Below are 21,023 nucleotides of genomic sequence, written 5' to 3'. Positions count from 1 at the left end.
AGCTGAAGCTTAACTTAGTTTAGCTTAGCTTAACGTAAAGACTGGAAAGTACAGGTCGGTAACAGATTCCTAACATTGGTAATTTGATGAATCCAGTTTATTGTCCAGCCCTTAGATAAATAGTGTCAAAAAGAAGTCACAATTTTGAATCCTTCCATATCTTGAAACTAGAGGCTTTTTTAAACCAGTTATCTTCTGCTATGACCAGTTATGCCAGCTATGTCTTCTTGTGTGCTGCTACTCCAGACAACACATTATCTGTAAGTGAAAACTATCAGTTCTATTTCTAACAAGGGGCCGAGGCTCTGCAGACATAATCATGTGTGTGTACTTCTATCTTTGTGTGTATATGTGTGTGGATGGATGTGGGTAAGTGGAGTGGGTGCTGCTGGTGGTGAAATATTAATAATGGCTGCTTGTGTCTGTCTCTTTCGGTTTTACTTTCTGACACCAGCGGGGCCAAGAGGACAGACACGGTCAGACGGGATTATCAGCGGGTCAGCCGGGTTGATCAAAGCCGGCGGGGAACAGTTAGACAGGCAGAGGAGAAAGGGACAAAAAGATCTTAAAAGGATTCAACCATGTAACAAAAACAGGTTTAAGATTTATAGACTTTGAGGACGACTCGTACAAATGGTGGACACGTTTTCTTTACATCCTCTGTCACTTTCCTGTCCAGCCAGTGTGGTGTAGACAGTTAATGAGGGAAAGTCCACATCACGTATGACTACCACACAGTGTGTACGTGTGTGTGTATGTGTGTGCGGATACAACAGGGCAAGGGCAGCAGGGCATGGGGGTCGGACGGTAATGGCAGTAGCATATTCAGTCCTCCTACTGTGGAATGCAGAGTGAGGGAGAGACACAACACAGCAATTCACTCGCAGAGAGTCGCTGAACTATTCTTAGTCCAGTATGTGAAGTGGACCCCCCCCCCCCCCCCCCCCCCCTTCCTCCCCTCCTCGCTCCTTCCCTAGGGGGCCGTGAAAAGAGTCTGGATGGACGAGTTGATGTCTATTAAGGTACGACGGGGCAGGATGGTGAAGCTGGATGGAGAGCTTTTAGAGAAAGAGTGAGAGGATAAAAGTTAAGCTCCAGTGAGGCAAAGCCCGGTCAGAGAAGTCTGAATGGAGCAGTTCACTGGCTGTGAAGCCTCTCCAAAGAGCCTATTGTAAACGTACATTGGCACAATGCATGGCGCCCCGGGGACCTCTCTCTCTCTCTCTCTCTCTCTCTCTCTCTCTCTCTCTCTCTCTCTCTCCTCCTCTCATGTGACCTCTCACAAACACTTGCATAAAAGACAGACTTTCTCAATCTATCCACTTTTCCAACCTAGACTAAACAGACTTTTTGTCTTCTATAGTTCAACACTGACAGAGTGACACTACGATGTATTTCAGGGGGGGGGGAAATGAATTTCCTGTGCTCACACCCAGCACACACACACACACTAGTGAGATCACTGCACCGCCTCACGCAGAGTTCAAACAGTGGGGGGATTCAGAAAGAGACAGTGTCACTAGTGACAGGCTCAGATTTTTTTCCCCCCTGTGCTCTCGTCTCTTTGCTTTTATTTCTCTGTCCTTTCTGAATGAGTCATTGAGAAGATGGGGGGACAGACACACACCAAGGCCTGGCAGTGCACGGTCCTACTGTTATCGGGCAAACACGGCCGAGTCGTCTGCAGCTCAGTCATAACAAATGTCAAAGAGCCATTCATCTCCTCTAATCCCTTTCTCTATTCTCCTGTCTGCATGTATATATACACACACACACACACACCGGTGACACTAGAAGCATTCACTCAACGTGACAAGGAGTGAGAACGGAGTGTAATCCAGTTGATTTGGAGAAAAGAATGAGGGAGTAGAAAGGAAGTGCAGGCAATTAGGGAATCCGTGTAGAAATGTAAGAGGCAAAGAAGAAGAGAAAAAAACAGAGAGAGGGAGCAGAGCAGAAGGTAAGAAGTGAAATATAAGAGGGAGAATAGAGGGGGAGACGAGGTGAGGTGAGGGGAGGAAGAGAATAAGTACGTGCCACCCTGCTGATGAAAACTCTAAAGTGATATGAACACACATTTAGGATGCACCGCATGACGAAGGCGCCCTGAAGAACTGCACAGCACGGCTTCCCAGAAGAGGGTGTTGTACGCTGAGTTGTTCAGAGGCACAACATGTACAGCGTTGTGAGAGAGCGAGCATGACATCCTGTCCCACATTGCACAAACACAATCTAGGAGGTGCCACTCTCACAGCCCGGGTTTGACACATAGAGTATAAGATATGTATGACATACACCCAAACATGAGACGGAGAGGGGAAACCCAACACGAGGTGTGATTTATCACACTTTTCGGTCAAGAAACAGTGGACCCAAGAGGTGACACAGATGCAAAATAAATAAAATTAATTTAAGATGAAGAACAGCTGCAGGAATGAGTCCTAAAACCTGTAATTGAGTTCGCATTTTTGCACTTCCGGTTCCCTCGTCTGGAAGTCAATGGGTTTTTAGTAAGATACTTGAAATAAAGTCTGTGGTTAACACAAGCGTCAGAGATTTCAAGTTTTTTAAGTTTTGTTCTACGACATAAAATACATCAATAAATACCCCACTTGTGAATTTCGAAGCTTTTATATGTCTTAAAAAAGGTGGTTGCTAACGAGTGGCTAAATGAGACTACTAAACGTCACCACGCCGACTCGCCCGCCTTTACACCCTCGTTGTTTATACTCGGGCTCATGCGACCGTAGTGTAGTTCGTTTATAGCCTAACGTTAGCTTTTTACTTCTGGCGATTGCATTTCCCCCTACAAATCATAAAAGTAATGTTTATTTTTTAATATTATCTTGCTGAACAAAACATGCAAGTATAATAAACTTTTGTTTGCCACAGAGCTTATTTTTTTGCAATAATCCAAAACCCAATAGAAAAATCCCATTGGCTTTTTGTCGATTGAACCGGTGGGAAAAATACGTCATCCCTGGAGCACTCTATTACTTCAGTATTTTGCTTTTCATGGTGTGTGTCTGCTGAGCATGACTAATGTCATACAGTGCCATGTATGAGAGCTAATTTAGCTACAGTATAATGAGCGTTTCCCCTGGGAAATTGTTTACCATCATCCATCATGTTTTGTGATCAATTTCTCTAATAGATAATGGCCTAAAACAGTAGCCACACTCATTCAAACTAGAGCATTTGTTGTGGGAAACAGCATCTCTGACTTACATTTATATTCAATTTGATGTTTTATGATGTTAGCGGTCATAAAACCCTGATAATCGTTCTGCAACGTGCTACTCTAATGGTTCCATCGCAATGTTTTGTTCAGTCTTATTTATGTGGTTATACAATCAGACTGTGGTCTGATTTCCAAAACCCCAACTTACGTAAGAGAATAACCGTATTGGCAGGCCTCTGTTGATTTGTGAAGCAGCTTCATATGCAACTCTATGGAAATAAAGATAACAGCGCAGCATTTGTGTTTTCTGTCCTGCAGTGCTGAGAAACCAACTTTCTTCAAAAACTGGAACACTTATATATGAATATCCACGGGGACCTCAGAGCGTGCAAACTTGTGAATATAGCACAAAGATACTCACAACTGCATGGACACTCGAACATGATAATGCTAATGAGACACCCTGAAATGTCTGAATACCATACATAAAAACTGCACATAGCGCTGCAATTGGACAATAGCCTGCTAAATGTGTGATTTAGACACACAAAGTCCCGAACAGGACAAGTTATCTGCAGTAGAGCTTCAGTGTAAACTCCTCTGGGAGATGAGACAGATCTACCAAATCTCTCTCTTCCTCTTCTCACCCTTCCTCCCTCATTTTCTTCTTGGTTTCCCCCTCTTTACGATCTAGACTGGTGATGTCTGACCCAATTATAAGCTTGATTCTGGCTCCAGCTCCACTCCTCCTGTCCCCGTCCTACCTTGTCCTGTCCAGATGTAATAAAACGCATGTGAAAGACATGCCAGTGCGGATCTACTGTTCGCACTTGTCATTGTGCGAGCTAAAGATTACAAAAAACAAAACACAGGAGGTGATAAAAGATGGAGTGGGTGTTCAGAAAGCAGTTGAAGTGGGCAGGTTACAGATACAAAAAAATAAGAATAAGTGTAAAATAAGCAGCTATACGCAAACCAGCAAAACTAATTGATGAAAAACTTGGGAGCACTGGGAGCAATAGATGAGATGAAATAAGATATACTGGAAGGGGAAAAAGTAGAGATATGCGAGGAGTGCTTCCTGTTAGAATTCCATCCTAATTGACCTTTCTCTGTTGCCGTGGTAACAGAGGCACGGCTGTGGGAGAGAGTAGGCTAATCACTGGTAATCTAACTGGTTTCTTTCTCTCCTCGGGGACAATTGATTTGCAGCATTATTAGTTTGACTGACTCGCATGAGACGGCCATATTAGTTGGTGTTACACGCTGCCAGCGACTGATTAACGCGACACTGACAACTCTCTTCTTGAACCGCAGCAGCAGCACACTTTGGTCGTCAAATCAACATTAAAAACCACAACGACACAGATCTAAAGCAGCTGCAAACCCATATGCATGCTGCAAAATTTTTACCCAGCCTAAATAATTTTTCAGAAAAACCACAAGCACCACACACACACACGCACACACACGCACACACACAGCATATTAGGCTACTATACATAGAGGCAGGTCAGCAGTCATGCACGATACATCCAAGGCAGACGACATGATGTGTCACGAGGAGAGAGCGGAGTCAGACTGACAGCAAACACTACATACACCGGCAGCACATCACTGTGGCACACTGTAGACGTGCCCCCCCCACTAACAAATGGCTGCGCCACGCCGTCTGACACACATTTCAGCTCCAGACAGACAGGCATGCCCAGTGGTGGTATTTTACTAGAAGAACAGAAACATTACAAACAGAACATGACCAGTATATGCCCAGAAGACAGAGAAATTAAGGCTGATGTGCATACGGATTAACAGAAAGCAGAGAAGATTAAACTAATGTAATGAGACAAGCCAAAAACAGTCGCGTTCCCAGAGAGAGGAGAAGAAAGGAGACCCCTTTGCCATTAAATCTACTGAAATAACCATCTTCCTTCCTTTCTTCCCCATTGTGTAAATTGAGATGAGTGAAAAATAATAAAGACAAGGCAGGTCAATGAAATATGAAAACACCATTTTTCAATATTTTCAAGCTCTTGGGTCATAAACCGTGGCAAAATACAGGAAGGAAAAGCACTTGAACTTGAACCCTCTTTGCAGTGTGAGTGTGTGATTTCACGCTTTAGTGTTAAGGCCAAAGAACACACACTGAGAGCATGCACATGAGCACGGAGGTGAACCGCATTGGTAAAGGCCCACCAGACCAAAGCTTTTTGCATGTTTAAGCCCATTAACTCTAAGTCACATATATTTTGCATCACTGTCAGACAGTTTCCAAAGCACTACGTGCGTTTTCAGGCAGTTCTAAAAGCAGAAGAGACATTGCTGACAGAATTATCATGGTAAATGGACTTGCATTTATGTAGCGCTTTTCTAGTCTTCCGACCACTCAAAGCGCTTTACAATACATGCATTCACCCATTCACACACACATTCATACACTGATGGCAGAGGCTGCAGTACAAGGTGCCAACCTGCCCATCAGGATCTAATCTAAATACTCATTCACACGCCGATGGCACAGTTCGGGAGAAATTTGGGGTTAAATATGTTGCTCAAGGACACTGCCGGGGATCGAATCATCGACCCTCCTATTGGTGGACAACCTGCTCTACCGCCGAGCCACAGCCGCCCCATATTACACATTATTGTTAGAAGGATCTAACTATCTAACTAACAGAATCATCAAAATTTTATTTCATTTAAGTTTTTGGTGCTGAGGTAAGATAAATACCAAACTATGATCTCAGTGATAGTTTTCTGGGGCCTTCAAGGCAGCCATTGGTGCCTGTGTGGTGCTGAAATACTAATTTGAGTGGTCATTTAGTTGATCGACATAAGATTTATCAACAATATTTTGATCATTTATTCATTTGCTAAAGTAATTTATCAAGCAAAAGTAACAGATTTACTCATTCGCATCTCGAATGTGAGAATTTACACAGGGAACTTGTGATGCGGCATTTTCACAATTTTCCTTATGTAGACTTGACTCGGGCTGCCACTAACGATTATTTTCATTGTCAATTAGTCTATCGATTATTTTCTTGATAATCGATTAGTTGTTTGGTCTATATTTTGTTTCCAAAATCTCAAGATGACATCCACAAATTTCGTGTTTTTTCCACAACTCAAAGATATTCAGTTTACTGTCACAGAGGAGTAAAGAAAACAGAAAATATTCACATTTAAGAAGCTGGAATCAGAGAATTTTTACTTCTTTTTTTCTTACAAAAATGACCGTTGATTATCAAAACAGTTGCCGATTAATTTAATAGTTGACAACTAATCGAATAATTGATGAATCGTTGCAACTCTAGACTTGACAGTAATCAATATACTCTATATGGAGGTTTTTAATCAAGTAATTTACATCCTAATCAACAGACGATTAATCGATAATGAAGATAATTGTCAGTTGCAGCATGATGTGAAAAATATAAAGTAGAGACTTGAAACAGTCAGCAGTGGTCAGCAGCAGCAATGTAAAAAAAATCACACAGTGAGTTAAAAAGCTAAATCAGGACAGAACACTGGTATAAAGATTACATTGGAACATTCCCAATAAATGCCAGGAGCCCGGGGTTGGGTACCAAAAATAGTCAATACGTGATCAGGCGTGAAGCTAGTACCATAAGGGCACCGAGGACGCCAAGCAAGATGTGGCATTATCTGGTGCCAAAGGAAAGACACGACAACACCAAACATTAGGACACCGTGTGGAGAATGCATGCGTATGGCCTCGAGCAATGAGCGAGTTGTGACTTTCGACAAGCAACCCTTTGCTACTGGGCAAATAAACTCTGAGCTACGGTGGGATGCCAGGGTGGGTATGTTGGCCCCGATCTCTGGCTGTGTGGCTAGTGTGGCTGGCATCCTCCAGGCATGGCATGACATGTGGTTCATCCCAGCAGGCAGCCAGAGTCACAACAAGAAGAATGGCACTTGTGTCTGCTACTGCTATGCTGCTCACTTTTGCTGAGAGTCATAACAAACCCTCTCGCTCTCTGGTGCCAATAATCAGCGGTAATGGGTCTGAAATACAGCGCCATTAATGTGATTTAAATCCTGCACTTCAGGCGTGTTTTGATACAAATCCTGCTTCATTATGTAATATATTTAACATATGTTGGATATGTAATGTCTTTGTAATTTGTTGTCCGGCAGCTCAGAGCCAGACAGAGGCCAGAAAAAAGATGTAATGGAAACGATCTCATGGTCAGTGAAGCAACAAACTCAACCACCGTTACATCCTTCATTCTTGCATCTATCTACCCTTCCACGCTCCATGCATATTTGGGGATGGGTGGGCTGACCACTATGAGAAAACAGTGAAGTAGTCAGAAAGAAGTGATTGCTTTCACAGAGCACTTCATCAGAGGAAAATGCGGCACGCACCGGGGGGATTTAACCAGGTATCATGTATACTATAAACTCACAAATTCAGAAACTGATCTAACCTGACTGAGGACCCATGCAGAGCAATGGAAATGGTAAGAAACAGAGGAAAACTGTGTCAGAAGCAACTAGAAGAATCTGAAACAGTGAAGGCATGGAGAGATGGGGGGTAAAGTCAGAGGTTGGGGAGGTGACGTTAAGTCAATGAGGAAAAAATTGGCTACTATGACGAGAGAGGGGGGGTCAGAGAGAGAAAGAGGCTCACGCTTCATTGAATGTTATGCCATAGGGCCTGATTCTGCTGACCTGGTTTCTTTCACCAACAAAGGCTGTGCATTAACACTCACAAAAAAAGGTCCACACACATGCACACACAACGCCTATAGACATTTACACACCCACTTAACCTAAACCCGTGCACACACGAGCAAGTATTATACCGACACACTTACACACACATGGTTACTCCTCTAACCAGCTCTTTCTCTCCACATTCCTGCATCCTATATCGGTACATAGAATGACTTCCGGTCATTATTTATGGCTTTCTTTCATAATAAAGACATTGCTTTTTGAATATATAGAAAGGAACAGACTCTAACCAGTCAGTCTTTCGCACTGGAGGATGACAAGGACAAAAAAAAGCAGGTGTCTTTGCATATACTGATGTAGATCAAAGTATTAGTCATGGTTTCCATTTCCATTTGATCTTTACAAAAAACAATTTGTTCATGAATTGGTTAGGTGTTCTGGTAAATTCTGCATATAGTGTGGGCGATTTGACAATATATACGCGTGGGAGAATATAAACTGGAAATTCTCACGTACTCTTTACACTCTTGAGGCCATTGTGGCCAATGCTGTACATCAACTAGTGGTAATTATTCATGGCAACACACATTATGCCTACTGCAGGTTTTAATGTCTTATAATTGCCATAACTGCTTATGTTTAATACTGTACAACATGGTGATAATGAAGGGACACCAGGCAACTCAAGTGCCTCTTGTTTCCGGCTGAGACACTATTCTCATCAATCTCTGTATATCTCTCACTTCCTTTTCTTTTAAATAGTCACTTCTTTGCTTGAAAACCACAGTCTCAAATGTGTGACTTCAGCTGCACTGCTATTAGGCAAGGCAGTGATGCTCAGGGTGTTATTTCTGCAGTGCAACATGTGTGACCTAAATGACACCAACACAAGGTGACTCACCAGTCAATTTCTACATCCAGTTAAGGGAATCAATAAACACTGTTCTGTTGTACTCCACTTGGCGACATGACAGATTGCATACTGTCAGTAAACCTGTACTCATAAGGGTTAATGCTATTCTGTTTTATACAGCTGTGTCAGAGAGGTATAACATCTGGCTGCTCGTGGAAAATTTCTACTTTTCATTCATTCATTCAATTCTTTTCCTTTTTAATCACGTCATCATGCCGTGTGCACCCCCCATTACTATTAGATTTTTCTCTCTTTATTCCAATCAATTTCTCACTGTGTGCTCTGTTACGCATGTTGTCCCACTGACACACTAACACCAGAGTGAAGAGGATGTAGAGTAGCAGCAAAGCGACTGGAGTGGAGTGACCTTTCTTTCTATGCTAATCTCTACAGCATGGACACACACACACACACACACACATGCAAAACGTAAGGTAGAGGATTTGCCCTCTGCCAGATGAATCAAAAGGACATAATCAAAGCACAAATCCTTCTCCTTGTGTGTGCATTTGTGTGGCTGTTTTTTTTTTTCCTGCACTATACCCCCTCCTCCTCCCATCTTATGTGTCAATCAGAAGCTCTTATTATAAGGCGTGACACACCCACTGGAGCATACATTTTTACAAATCTCGACATTAAAATAGTAGAATTAGTCGTAAATCAAAGCCTTGGTGGTCGAAATTCATCTCCCTCCCTTCCTTCCTTCCTCCCCTTTATCCTCCCTCCATGTTTCTGTGCACCGCTGGGCAGATGCAAACCGCTGCCTTGTGTGTGTCATGCCGCATCCCACTATCCTACTACTGCATTTCATTCACTCCAGCACAGCCAGCCACACTGAAATAAACTACAACCCACACAGGGGGGATATGATAGGCTCTACCACTTTATAGCCACATTACCAAGCCAATAACAAGCGGGTTCTTTTTCCAATAGTGGAAAGAAAATGTGGCGATTCCTGCCCCTCACTGAGCAGTAACCATTTATTGAATTGTTCTGCAGGATCAATAGGCAGAGGCTTTGCTGCAAAAGAAAGATGCTCCATGAATGCCAATGTCAGATCTGCTGTACGGTGCAGCGGTGCGGTTACAGATGGAGAGGCTAATTCCAGATGTTAAAGCTCAGAGCACCAAAAAAAAAGCTTCAGGCCCACAGGTGGTGATGCGTTTTTTTTTCTCCACTATACCACCACCATGTTTTTACCCATTCATACTACGGGGGTATATCTCTACTCACCGTCACTGCGGAGTGTCTGACTGCGTTGCACGCCGTCTGCCGAATCTCCGCCGCGGTGCCCGGTTTCAGTAGGTTCTTGGTGAATCTCCGGGTCGATTCGGCTGCCATCTCCTCATCTGAGCCCGGGTTAAATAATATCTGCTGCAGACCTGGCTCTCGCTCCTCCTAACATGAGCCTGTGTTGTTTACACATGCACACAAACACACACCGTCAGTCAGTCAGTCAGTCAGTCCACACACAGGCAGAGAGAGAGGATGCCTGCGTTCTGGAATTGATGTAAAATGCAACAGTGTATCAAAAGCAGCACTTCCGGTCATGACTTTCGAATTAAAACATCTTTGGCGAATCCGAACCTCGAGATGGATGCTTGACTGAGAGTGTTGCTTTTATTTTGAAGGGTAAAAGAATCAACTGTAGTTGGCCAACTTCACACATGTGAAAATAAACAATTTTCACTGCTGCAACTGAATTTTAACTTCCATTATAAGCCCATTTACATTTTAATACATAGGCCATTAACATATATATTTTAGGTAAGCTTTTTTTTATTTATTTTTTATTTTTTTAATATAGCCTGCTAAAATCTGTTTATATCAGGTTTATAGCTTATTTTGTATATTGTATATTGGTAGAATTTAAAAAAAAAATTATTCTTATTTTATTCTAACATTTTTATCTATTCTTATTATACTGCTTACTTGCACCAACAATAAACAATTTTCACTGCTGCAACTGAATTTTAACTTCCATTAAAGCCCATTTACATTTTAATACATAGTCCATTAACAAACATATTTTAGGTAGTTTTTTTATATATATATATAGCCTGCTAAAAGTGAACCCAGTAATATTTGCACTATCTGTTTATATCATTTTTTTTTTTATATATAGTTTATTTTGTATATTGTATACTGGTAGAATTTCTATTTTTTTTTTCAATTCTTATTTTATTCTAACGTTTTTGACTTTCGAATTAAAACATCTTAGGATGCTTGACTGAGAGTGTTGATTTTATTTTGAAGGCTAAAAGAATCAACTGTAGTTGGCCAATTTCACATGTGAAAAATTAAAAAAAATTCACTGCTGCAACTGAATTTTAACTTCCATTATAAGCCCATTTACATTTTAATACATAGGCATTTTAATACATAGGCCATTAACATATATATATATATACTGTATATATATATATATATATACAGTATATATATATTTACTTATTTTTACTTGCACCAACAAAACCAAAGCGAATTCCTAGAGTATATCTCTTACACCTGGCAATAAACACAATTCTGATTCTGATTCTGATATATCTGCAGCCTAGCCATTCAGCATTCAGCAGAGACCTACCAGTCTAAACTGCTAACATTGATTTGACCAGTGGTATTTTTGAGCCTATATACTGTATACATCCTGCATCTCAAGGGGAGCTCTGAAATGTCAAGTGCTTATCAGCAGTCCAGTCACGACCAAAGGAAGGATGGAGCAGCATTTACAGTAGACGTTATTATGTGGGAGACACACACATGCCAACAGCGACACGTGGCGGTAGGAGGTGGTTAAGACATGTTGAAATGGACTACATCATCTGAGTTACTTTCAGGATTCAGCCCTTTATTGTCATTGTGTAGTACAACGAAATTAGATTGTGACAATCCCATAGGTGCTAATGAAAAATACGATAAAAAAAGAGATAGTGCAATATAAATATAAAAAAATATAAAAGATAATACAATATAAAATGTAAAAATACAATATGTATATTGATGAGATGACAGTTTCACCAGATTATTGCACAAAGTGTCCGTCAGATAATTATATAATTATTGCACAGAGTGATCAGCATGTTATTGCACATATCTGTAACAGTAGATTTACAATTATAATTATAATTATAATATTTTAAAGAGAGGTGAGCTGCTGTAATACAGAGAAGTCAACGACATATGGCAGGAATAGTGGAATTTATCTATCTAAATTCAAATTCAAATTCAAATAGGCTTTATTGGCATGAATGTTCAGGTTACATTATTGCCAAAGCTAAATGACATATTAATGAATAATTACATTTCACAAAACATAATCACAAAATAATCACAATCACAATATACCAATACATTTTAAATATACATTCTTTTACAGATGTAGTCAATCAGAAACATGTTGGGGGCTTGTAGCACCTCTTATTATATGGCAACAGTTGACATATTTTGCAGCTAATATTACACATTGATTTTTCTCTTGTATTTTCTGAGGATCGGGGAGATGGATGAACTCAAGATATATGTTATTTATTTTTTTAAAGAAAACATCTCTCACATCCTTATATTTTTCACAGCACAGTAAGAAGTGAGATTCTGTCTCCACCTCTCTTCTATCTATCTATCTATCTACAACTTTGCTATGAAGATGCTGCTCAAATAGATGCTGGTTTTACAGTTGTTTGGCTCGGTCTTTCATTGAGATCAACTAAAAGGAGGATTAATAATCAAATTACCTTCCTATTAAACCTGAACACACTAGCTACTTATCTCCACACAAACAGTTAAAAAAACAAAACAGCAAAACAGTACTCTGCCACTCTCTTGTGTGTATAAGCAGTACTGCAGTAGGCTAGGTGAGTAGTCTGAGGTTGTGTGGGCCGTTCATACACAAATCACAAAAAATAATAAGATATAATAATGATTGTCATAAGAACAATAAAAATAATAATAATAATAATAATTATAATAATTATAATAATAATAATTATTATAATAATTAGAATAATTAGAATTATAATAATAATGAATGTAATTAATCTGATGAAGATAATTTTGTATTCATTTGCTGGGGTTGCATGGTCCATTCACACACAAATCACAAAATAAAATAAAAAATACAAAATAATAATAATAATAATAATAATAATAATAATAATAATAATAATAATAATAAAATAACATAACATAACATAAAATAAAATAAAATAAAATAAAATAAAATAAAATAAAATAAAATAAAGTGAACATTTAAATATTACAAAAATGAGAAAACTCAGCAGCATCATGTCTCTACAGGGACAACGCCATTACTCGGTATCCAAATATCCCGAAACAATCTATACTGAACATTTTAATAATAAAAAAATGTCTAATCACTTTGTTTGCCATTCCTTCCTCGTTTGAATAATTTCCTCAAACGAGTGAAACAGCGCCCCCTCTGGGATGTAACGACTGGCCGTGTGGTCAAAGATGGTATTGCATGTTACAGTCGAGATAAGTCCACTGAAAGTCAGGTGAAGTTGATTTTTTTTTTTTTTTTTTTAGCTAGCTAGTCAGTGGCAGTTAGTTAGCTAGCAATGATGGGAAGAGGAGACGAGTGCTGTCAACAAACAAGCCAACAACCTTCACTGCAACAAGTGCAGTTTGACATAATATGCCACCAAGAAGGTAGACTGGACTTCAGCGAGAAATAGGTAAGTCAAATACACCAACTGTCTGTCTCTCTGTGTCTCTTTGCTAGCTGGTTAAATCAACTAAAGATGGTGTTTGACCCAAAGGTGGTGGGTGACCTCAGGCCTGTGGTTATCAAAAGCACACCTAGTATCACACAGGTCTGTTCATACAGGTATTTAGGGGCCCCACATCTACAACACTCTCAGCTGGAAGGTACATGTTGGAAACATCTGCTCCAAACTTCAACAGCGTATGTACCTTTTACGCAGACTCAGGTTCTATGGAGTGGAGCAGAAGATCATGTTACCTATCTACTGGGCTGTCTTGGAAAGTATCATAAGATATGGCATCACGGTCTGGTACGTTAACCTGACTGTGCAGTTGAGGTCACAGATTTCTCGCCTGGTACAGACTGCCATGAAGATTATGGGGGTCGAAAACCACCCTACCCTCCAGATGCTTTATGAGTAGTCTGTCATCAGACAGGCACAGAAAATTGTGTCAGACCCAACTCACATCCTACATCAGGAGTACCAACTTTTACCTATTATGTTTAGACAGTGCAATATGTTAAATAGGGACAGTGCAATATGTTAAATAGGTTAAATAGGGACAGTGCAATATGTTAAATAGGTTAAATAGGGACAGTGCAATATGTTAAATAGGTTAAATTAGGACAGTGCAATATGTTGCATCTGTGTAATATTGGGCTATTGTCTGTGCAATATGGGCAAGACGGTAGACGGTGCATTGCACTACCTGGGTGCAATACCTGCCATGGTGTGTGTGATAGTATGTGCCATTATGTACGTGGACTGTGTTTGTGTTGAAACACCTGTTTCTGTGGAACTGTTTCCCTGTCTTGTGTGGAATCGTTTAGTATTGTTGTTGATGTTGTTTTAATTTAGTGTTTGTAACTGCAGTTGGACGGAGTCCAGGAAAAATTTCCCCACAGGGACAATAAAAGTATATCTTATCTTATCTTATCTTATCTTATAGTATGATGATACAGTCAGCAGGGAAAGTGCCTGCAGGGCTTTGAATAACTTTCTCCCATTAAACGTTAGCGTTTATTGGTTGTTCAGTCACCTGTCAGGTCTGCTAGTCGCTTGTGAGAAGTTTTAATTCTTGTTTAAGCTGTGCTATATAATGTGAGTCATCAGCTTTAATAATGGTAGGCTGTTTGCCATCTGTACCTGTATCAGTGTAGAAGTTTTTGTTATGTGTTATATAGATTTGTATGCTAAATAAAGTGTGTAAGTCATGTATCTATGATATGTGCATTGCTCTTTTTAATGTGATTATCACCCTGCAGTTTACTGATTGCATGTTATGTGGTTTGTTCACCACAATGGTAAAATAACACTCTTACTTTGTACTTTATTTCTTTGAGATGCTACCACTGCTAAAATGAGCAGTTTCAAAGTTGATGTAACTGGCCCCTCTAAAAGATCAGCTGGCCCCAGTCTGGCCCCTGTTGTTTTCAGTACAGGATGGGCTCCTTGGGCATATGTGCCTAAAAGGACACCCTTATCTTGCCAACTTATGTAGCTCCCCACCCACCCTCGCAAATCATGACAGTGTCATGCTGGTGGCTTCTTTGTTGTGAAATCTTCAAAGTGATGTTCTTCATAGACTGAACCCTATGACTCTGCAACAATACATGTTAATAGTGAATAACAGTATGTGTAATGATACATCAATCTGGATCAATATATTGATTTAATGATCAATAACACAATACTATCGATGCAAAGTGAGAACATTGATAAATATCACCATCTTTAAGATTTGCCTTTATTTTTAAACTCCCATGGCCCAGTAATAAAAAAATTTCAAAAGCTTTTTGTGAGTTGATATGAATGTCACTGATTGTGTTAAATATATATGAAATATGATATTGTCTCACAGCAATCGCAGGCCCCTGAATTGAATCAGATCGAAATCGTATCGTAGCAGATTTTGTGATATCAGCAAATATCGTATCATTGTCTAAAGAATCAATATAATATCGTATCGTGATGAAACTTGTGATTTACACCCTTAATTAACAGTCACAGACCACATATTTATCTTATCTATAGGAAGATACATAATGGTTTTGAGTAGATAATCATGTATTTGAAGGCCTGAATGTGAGGTCAAAGTCCATGGAAAATATTCACTCAGTTGCCAGTTTAATAGAAACATTAGGTAAATCCTACCTTTGTGAAGGTTTTAATGGATATTTGTAGGCTGTATGTAGAGATGTGTTGATTCAACATTGGTTCAATAACTTGGCCACCCCGTTTATATAAATAAGGATAGACAAAAAAATACCTCTCAGTATAAAGTATAGAATACAATTCAACAGCGCCACAAGCTGCAGCTTCCAAAATGACCATAACGTTGATTCAACACCTCTCTAAAACAGTTTCAACAAAAATGTAACATTATAACCTTCATGAAAGTAAGATTCATAGCAATTTTGTTGTATTAGACTGAATTAATTTTTAGTATAGGTTCAACTAATAAACTGGCAACTGAGTGTACAATTGTCATACCAAATTTGACCTCTAGGTGGCAGTAACACATCAGGTATTACCTAAGATGAGCCTGTGCGTATGAGCAGAACAAACCATCGATAAACCATGTATGATATGTGATGTATAACATAAATAAATATTAAATCTTCCAGTGAGTTCACAATGAAGGCTTTGGGAACATACTACCTTCTCTTATCATATTAATGAATCCATCTTGGATAGATAAAAATAATCTGTATCCAAATCAGTTAAATACATACACACACACTCACTGGTCACTTTAGGTAGACTTTCCACTTCTGTAATCTAAGTGTAGTGCGTGTAATTCAAAACACAGACAGTGTGGTTCAATTGCTGTTTGACTAAAGGTTAAAAGTTACTTAAGTGACCTTTAACATGGCTTGATCAATGGTGCTGAACACCTCAGCTCCAGGAACTGTAACTTGAACCTTTACTTTTGATTTTGTGGCATATTTTGTGTTATCTGTCTCATGCCTATGCCTGAAAATATTTTTATTTTATGTCTATCGTGGCCAGGGCAGTTTGAGTTTGCAGAGACTGCTGCAACGTCAACAGAAGTAATAAAACGGCCTAACACACCTGGCCAGATCATAAAAGTATTTCTATGGTCAAAATATCTGAAACAAGTAACGCACCAAGTCATATCATTATCATTCGGTTAAAACGATTTTAAACACCATGTTTATCAAAGAGGTTGTGAATCCATAACTGTAAATCCATTACCAGCAGGAAGACCCGTATTCATGACTTGACAGTCCAAATCGATTGATTCCTAGACAGATTAATGAATGCTACTTACAGAACTGGCTGCTGTTGTTCTTTGTAGACTTTGATAGGGTACCAATTGAGCCGTGTTTGAATATCACCATCAGAAACCTTGCATATTAGTCTATCCTCCACAGCGAGCTCATGTAATCATAGCTCCAGTAACATGATAGCGACTGTAGACTAAATGGTCTCCAAGTCTTGATCTATGATAAAGGGACCACAAGAATTCTGCAGGAATTGTATGAAACTACCTTGTAAGCATGGATCAAGTTCCTGGGAAATATTTCTCACCCTGTGTTGAATCTAGGGCTGCCCCCTCTTAGTCGATTAGTCTACTAATTGGTCCTTTTGGTCTCGTCAACTTAAGATTCCTTTAATTAGACGTTTTTTATGCTTTTTCCATGCTGAATGACTTATTTCCAAGAAACTTCTGAGCACATCTCTGGTAAACACAAGATTTAAAGTGGTGCTTTTGTGTGATTCTTTGTGGAGAAACTCAGGCTACGTTCCAAATTGCATACCTTTTCTTTTTACTTTTAGTACATACTGCAGCTGCCCTTGCAAAGTAGGCACTGTTGCATGCCGTATGCATTCGAGTGGGACATACTACTTCATCATAACATTGCACCTTGAACTTTGACCCTCTTGCTCATATATCCGCTGTGCAGAGGATTGTGGGTCAGAATAGCCAGAAAAGCATGCTGGCTTGCATACTGCAAAATGTGACCACATGTGGTAGGACATCATGGCATTTTTGGCATACTGCATTTGACATACTATGTATTGGGACATACTAAGGTTTTGTTGGAAATCAGATACTATGTACTACATACTCAATAGGTGTACTATCGTTCAACATACTTTTGTGTGAATAAACAGTAGTATGTATCTTTTCGGACGCACTGAGCAGTAATTTACGTCGTCACTTCCTGAGAGCCTCATCGCCGGTTGGAGACGTGTAACCATGGTAACCCCTACTACCTCATGAGACCAAAACGACGGTTTGTGAGAAACAAATTCTGAATTAATTTAAAATATATATTACGTCTAGCAAAGTAAAATCTTATACTTACAGTTGAACTGATGCATTATTGATGTTACAGACCTGTCTGTCAACGTCCGTTATGAACATTGTCATCCGTACCGCATTGCATTGTGGGATATTTATGCTGCCGTAGTGTCCAGCGTTGCATACTGTAATATTTCACTGGAAATAGTATGCAATTTACGCACTATTGGTTTCAAACTAAGGTTTCCGACATACTAACAAATCTCACATACTGTTTTAGCGTACTAAATAGCATGTTATTATGGAATTTCAGACGCAACCTAATCTTTTTCTAGCATATTAAATAGTATGGTAGTCTGGGTATTGGAATGCACTGTCAGTCTCACAGATCCGTCTATAAATCAACTAATCGATTAGTCGACAAAATCGTATGATTGTTACTGTAGTTGACAAAGAATTTCTTTGGTTTAGGACAGCCCGTTGAATTTATGCGCCCGAAGAATACAGTTTCCTCCTGATGCGTTACTCAGAAACACGTTACTCAGTAATGGGATCACAGAAATGTAGTAAGGGATTACATTATCAAACTCAGCAATATTACATCTACTAATCCCAGTACTCTTATATTTTAAGACATGAACCTGTCATCTCTGTGATGCATAACCATAACCTAACCTAACCTAACCTCTAACAACAAGGGGAAAGAGCATGGATGCTCATGAGCGGTGCAGAGGGATAGCCTCTGCCAAAAGAGGCTGAGAATGCCTTCCAGTAACTCCAAAGTTGTCTTACGTGATATGACTTCTTAGCTGGCTAGCTAACCACTGGTATATCCAGTGGGTTTTATTCAAAGTTGGAAGGTTGTGTGAAGCTTCACTGTGAGGATGGGACCTCTGAACTGCCGTGTGGGGTTACTGGGGCTAAGCTGGCTGTTCACACTCAGTGAAGCTCCAACGATAGGCTGGCGGCCTTCCTTTTCTATTTCGACACTGTTTTAAAGCGTGTGGGTGTGACGGCCTTGGACGGAGCTTGCCTGTGTAACAGATAATCAGTAAATTTGTGATTATTGTTTCCAGGTGTAAAACATAATGAGTGATTTGCACATTGAACTTGCCCAACATTGCTGCTCTGCGGTTCAAATCAGTCTCCCTACTACAACGTGCAACTAATAAAGTGGCCACAGAATGTAGAAATAGTATTTGGACACATGACAAAGTCTTGTGCGGTCTGACAGAGATCTAGGCTCACCTCGGAGCTGCAGACAGAGGCAGCCAGATGGGGAGGGGGGGATTTATAAGAGGGGATAGAGGCAAAAGAGCAGAACTGAAGAAGACAAGTAAAGTAGTCAAGAAATAAGTGCTGGTGTACTCATAAATGATAAATTAATCTCATAATGCGTCAGCCAGACAGTTATGAATGCACTGCAAGTTCTACCCCAATCCCAGTCCTGCATGGCTGACAGTAAAGGTTAACCGAGAGGTGAAAGTGAAATGCAAGATATGGAAAAGAGAAAATAGAGCAGCCAAGACTGAAAAAAGGGAGTGAAGAGGGTTGGTGAAATGCTGGATCTCTTCTGGCAGGAGTTGGACATAGTGCAGCTTTAGGCAGCCTATTTTTCTTGTCAAGTCCTCAGATTCAATAACAAGATAGCACTCTCCAGTGTCCACAGGTTCCTCAAGTCAAGACTATCTTGAGGACAGAGGAAGGAAAAAAGAGCATTTGAAACCTTTCGGGAGAGCAGCAGGATCACATTTCTGCAGGCCAGGCTTTGCCCGAGTGTCTAATTCTAATTTCCTCTTTCACAAGCTAACACAAAGGGAGTGTGTGTCCATCTGCAACAGGGTCTCCCAATGGGAAAGAGAAGAATGGTGTAAGTAGGTCTGATACTTGCATGTGTTGCCGCTGAGTGTGTGGGAGATTCTTTAAGAGATGTGGATATGATGTGTAGGAGAGTTAGTGACTGGACTTGTGTAAGATTGAGAGAGTATGGGAAATGAGAGCTTTTGCCAGTAGAGGACAAGCTGATGGTGGATATACAACCACAGAGAGAGACTTAGATGGAGGGAGAAGTGCAGTGATATTAAAAAGTAGGTGGAGAAGCAAAAATGGATGTAAATGAAAACAAATAACATATGGACATTTGAGGTTTTTGAACATATGGGCCTCCAACTGTGGATGACAAGTGAATGTCAAGGGGAGAAAATCCCCTGTATAGCTGAAGTTACATTTTTTTTATTCTAAACACGTCAGGCGGTTAAGTCTTGAGCAACCCTTTTCCAAAGGTAAAACAGAGCACAAAAGCTGTAATCTGTGATGCCTTCAAGAGGCAAAGCTTTAACGACAAACTTAATGTTTTGTTATCAATCCAAATTAACTTTTTTCCATTGTGCTGCTCACATATGCACCGTGAATTGTTCCTTTATCTGACAAACTGATACTTTATAGCTCCAGCATTTGTGTCTTCATCCTGGAGGCAACATTAAACTTGAGGTTTGAAAGAGTCTTATTCACAAACTGATTAAATATCACTGCTTTTTTCATAATTTTGCAAAGTAGCCATCAAATGTAAATGCAGTAATCAGTAAGTTGATATGGGTGATGTGTTTGTCGGAGATGAATCAGCTCATAAAGAGCTTGTTGTAATGCCACACAGTGATACATTTGCATTGCAGAATTCCTTACAAACCTCAGTTGTTAAAGGCTAACAGAAGCAGTCTGCACATTTACTCAGTATATTTACACATACACCTGTGAGAAGAAGTACATGCACCTCTAGCAAGTTAAGGGCTGCAAATATTTATTTTATTTATTATTATTTATATATATTTATTTAAAATGCTGTTCAATACTTTCTTGGTAATATCCGAAACATGTCCATAGCACTGAGTATATTGATTACCAAAAGTTCTCACTGAATGCCTGGTCAGATTCTCACTCTTCTTAGCTTATTCTTTGATCAGATAGTTCCTGATTTAAATCCTAATTTTGCTGAAATTAGACTGTATTTCTTTGTATTTAACGTTTGAGAAATTGTGCTCAGTTTTGTTGAAAAAATTCTCAAAGCAAGGCTTTTAAACTACTGTTTTAATAAAGGTACCTAAACTCAAGTATTGCCTTGCTTTTATTATCAGTTTATCTGCCATTTATTTTCTCAACTAACTGATTATTGTTAGTGAGAAAATAGTGAGAAATGCCCATTGCAATTTCTTAAAGCCGAAGGTATTGTCA

The 21,023-nt window shown here is 39.7% G+C and overlaps 1 protein-coding gene across 2 annotated transcripts in view; it reads right to left on the bottom strand.

Moving 5' to 3' along the window:
* dock10 (dedicator of cytokinesis 10) overlaps positions 1-10,286 on the bottom strand; it is a 71,654-nt gene extending 61,368 nt beyond the window's left edge. Inside the window, exon 1 of one of the 2 annotated variants that reach the window (XM_074642053.1) lies at positions 10,035-10,286. In XM_074642053.1, coding sequence (XP_074498154.1) covers positions 10,035-10,142 — 108 coding nt within the window. In that variant the 5' untranslated portion in view covers positions 10,143-10,286. The remainder of the gene's footprint in view (positions 1-10,034) is intronic. The other variant, XM_074642052.1, reaches the window with a different exon arrangement.
* Positions 10,287-21,023: the final 10,737 nt, after the last annotated feature.

Source organism: Sebastes fasciatus, chromosome 7 (assembly GCF_043250625.1).
Source record: "Sebastes fasciatus isolate fSebFas1 chromosome 7, fSebFas1.pri, whole genome shotgun sequence".
Classification (NCBI taxonomy): domain Eukaryota; kingdom Metazoa; phylum Chordata; class Actinopteri; order Perciformes; family Sebastidae; genus Sebastes; species Sebastes fasciatus.
This window is presented reverse-complemented; position numbering and strand designations above follow the sequence as displayed.